General features: G+C 49.8%; 1 protein-coding gene across 1 annotated transcript; it reads right to left on the reverse strand.

Moving 5' to 3' along the window:
• Nucleotides 1-204: 204 nt before the first annotated feature.
• On the reverse strand, nucleotides 205-2,020 carry LOC107124998 (ribosome biogenesis protein BMS1 homolog; the record flags this gene model as incomplete). Its single annotated transcript, XM_015428477.1, has 2 exons — nucleotides 205-366; nucleotides 1,845-2,020. Coding segments are annotated over 2 exons (338 nt in total), but the record flags the coding sequence as incomplete, so codon positions are not given.
• Between the last annotated feature and the right edge of the window lie 152 nt (nucleotides 2,021-2,172).

The following is a 2,172-nucleotide window of genomic DNA, read 5'->3' on the forward strand; positions in this document are numbered from 1 at the left end:
AATCTCCCTGCCCCCCAGGTTCCCCTGATAAGCGGATTTAGATATCCGCACGCTGGGGGCATGTTGGGAATTAGATATATAGATTAGGGAAGAGGGAGGGGTGGGCTATACGGGGCTTGTGTGCTATGTTAACGTTTTTTGTGTGATAACGAAGATCTTCAACAACAACAAAAGGCAAAACAGGGGGGAGGGGGTAGAACTTACTTTCTTTTCATGAGGCTCCCTGATAACAGCCGGTCTCCACTTGTCCTTTGTGATCTTGGCTCTTTTCTCCATATACTTTGGTTTGTTTTTAAACGGCAGGGCCTTTTGAAGGGCTTTGGGGATGTGCAGCATGTTGAAATGCTTCTTCTCTCGCACGATTTCCTAGAAACAGCGACATGGAAATGGAATAGTAAGCAACTCCTTATGCTTTAAAAAAAAAACATATCCACTTTACACACCCCCGTCACATCTTGCAAAACATTTGGAAGATTACAGAATAAGAATCGTTTGACCCTTCTCAACAACATCTTCAGGCCTCCTTCCTGAGCCAGAAAAGGAATGCTAAATGTCCAGGGCACGCAGAAGGAGGCCATGCCATCGCTCCCTCCACACTAGCACTGCTCTCCTTTCTGGGAAGGATGAGGTAGCCACATGCAAGGATCACAGGAAAGGGCTTCTCTGGTTGCCCAGGCACCACAGGAAAAGAGGGGGAGGGAGAGCAGGAGTCTTTTTGTGGAAAAACACAGAATTGGGAATCAGAAAAATAGGAGGAGGAGGAGGAGAAGAAGAAGAAGAGATTGGATTTATACCCCACCCTTCACTCCCCAAAGGTGTCTCAGAGCGGCTTACAAACTCCTTTCCCTTCCCCTCCCCACAACAGACACCCCGTGAGGTAGGTGGGGCTGAGAGAGCTCTGACAGAAACTGCTCTTTTTCAAGGACATCTCTTATCAGAGCTACGGCTTGCCCAAGGTCATCCAGCCAGGTGCAAGTGGAGGAGTAGGGGAATCAAACCCGGTTCTCCCATATTAGACTCCACGCACTTCACCACTACACCAAACTGGAGGAGGAGAGTTAGGTTCACTCAGAGCAGCTTACCACCTCCTTTCCCTCCCCCTCCCCACAACAGACACCCTGTGAGGTAGGCGGGACTGAGAGAGCTCTGAGAGGACTGCTCTTGAGAGAACAGCGCTGACAGAACTTGTGACTGACCCAAGGTCACCCAGCTGGCTGCATGTGGAGAAGTGGGGAATCAAACCCGGTTCTCCACCGCTCTTAACCACTACACCAAACTGGATGAGAAAACACAAGAATACATCGAAGTGGCTCAAAATTGTTCTAAGGAAGGCCATGCCCTGAATAGCCCAGGAAAGCCTGATCTCATCAGATCTCGGAAACTAAGCAGGGCTGACTCTGGCAAGTGCCTGGAAGGGAAACCTCCAAGGAATACCAGAGATGGGACACAGAGGCAGGCTAATCAAGTCACCTCTCTGGAAAACCGCCAATCCCCCACAGTAGGGGTCGATAGTCAACCATGACTTCCAGCCAAGCACACAAAAACAGCACACACACAATGGACTCAAACTTTGTTCTACATTTTAAAAGACAGTGGATTTGGAGTCGCGATTAGATTTCAGCTGTCTGGGTACACCTAGGACATTTTAATCTCAGCCTTCCTCCAAGAAATTCAGGGTTGTGCGCATGATTCCTCACAACAACCCTGTGAGGAAGGCTAGGCTGAAAGTGCACGAACAGCCCCAGGTCCATCAGAGAGCTTCACGGCACAGTAGGAATTTGAACCGGGGTCTCTCTGCCTTCTGTTGGTACCACCGCTCCTGGATCCTGACCACAAGAACCTACCTTATAGAGGGAATCCTTGTTTTGTTTCAGCCTGATGCCCTTCTCGTGTCTTAACTGCCCCGTCGTCTTCATCCCGGTCCAAGAGTCCTTCTCACCCACAGGCTTCAGCAAGGAAGTGACCGGATTGTAGAAGGTCGGGAGGGATACGGGGTACCAAGTCCGCATGAAGACAATGTCTGGAACGAGAAGAGAAAGGTTACGCTTTGGACGCAGTGGCTCTCAGTTAGGCGAATTGTGCAGAGTTCCTAACAGAGAAAAAAAACAACCAGAATTCCACATTGCACAGAAGGACGGATGTACTGAACCTCAAACACACCCCCCCCCCCCG

Source organism: Gekko japonicus, unplaced genomic scaffold, assembly GCF_001447785.1.
Source record: "Gekko japonicus isolate JY-2015 unplaced genomic scaffold, Gekko_japonicus_V1.1 scaffold16326, whole genome shotgun sequence".
Classification (NCBI taxonomy): domain Eukaryota; kingdom Metazoa; phylum Chordata; class Lepidosauria; order Squamata; family Gekkonidae; genus Gekko; species Gekko japonicus.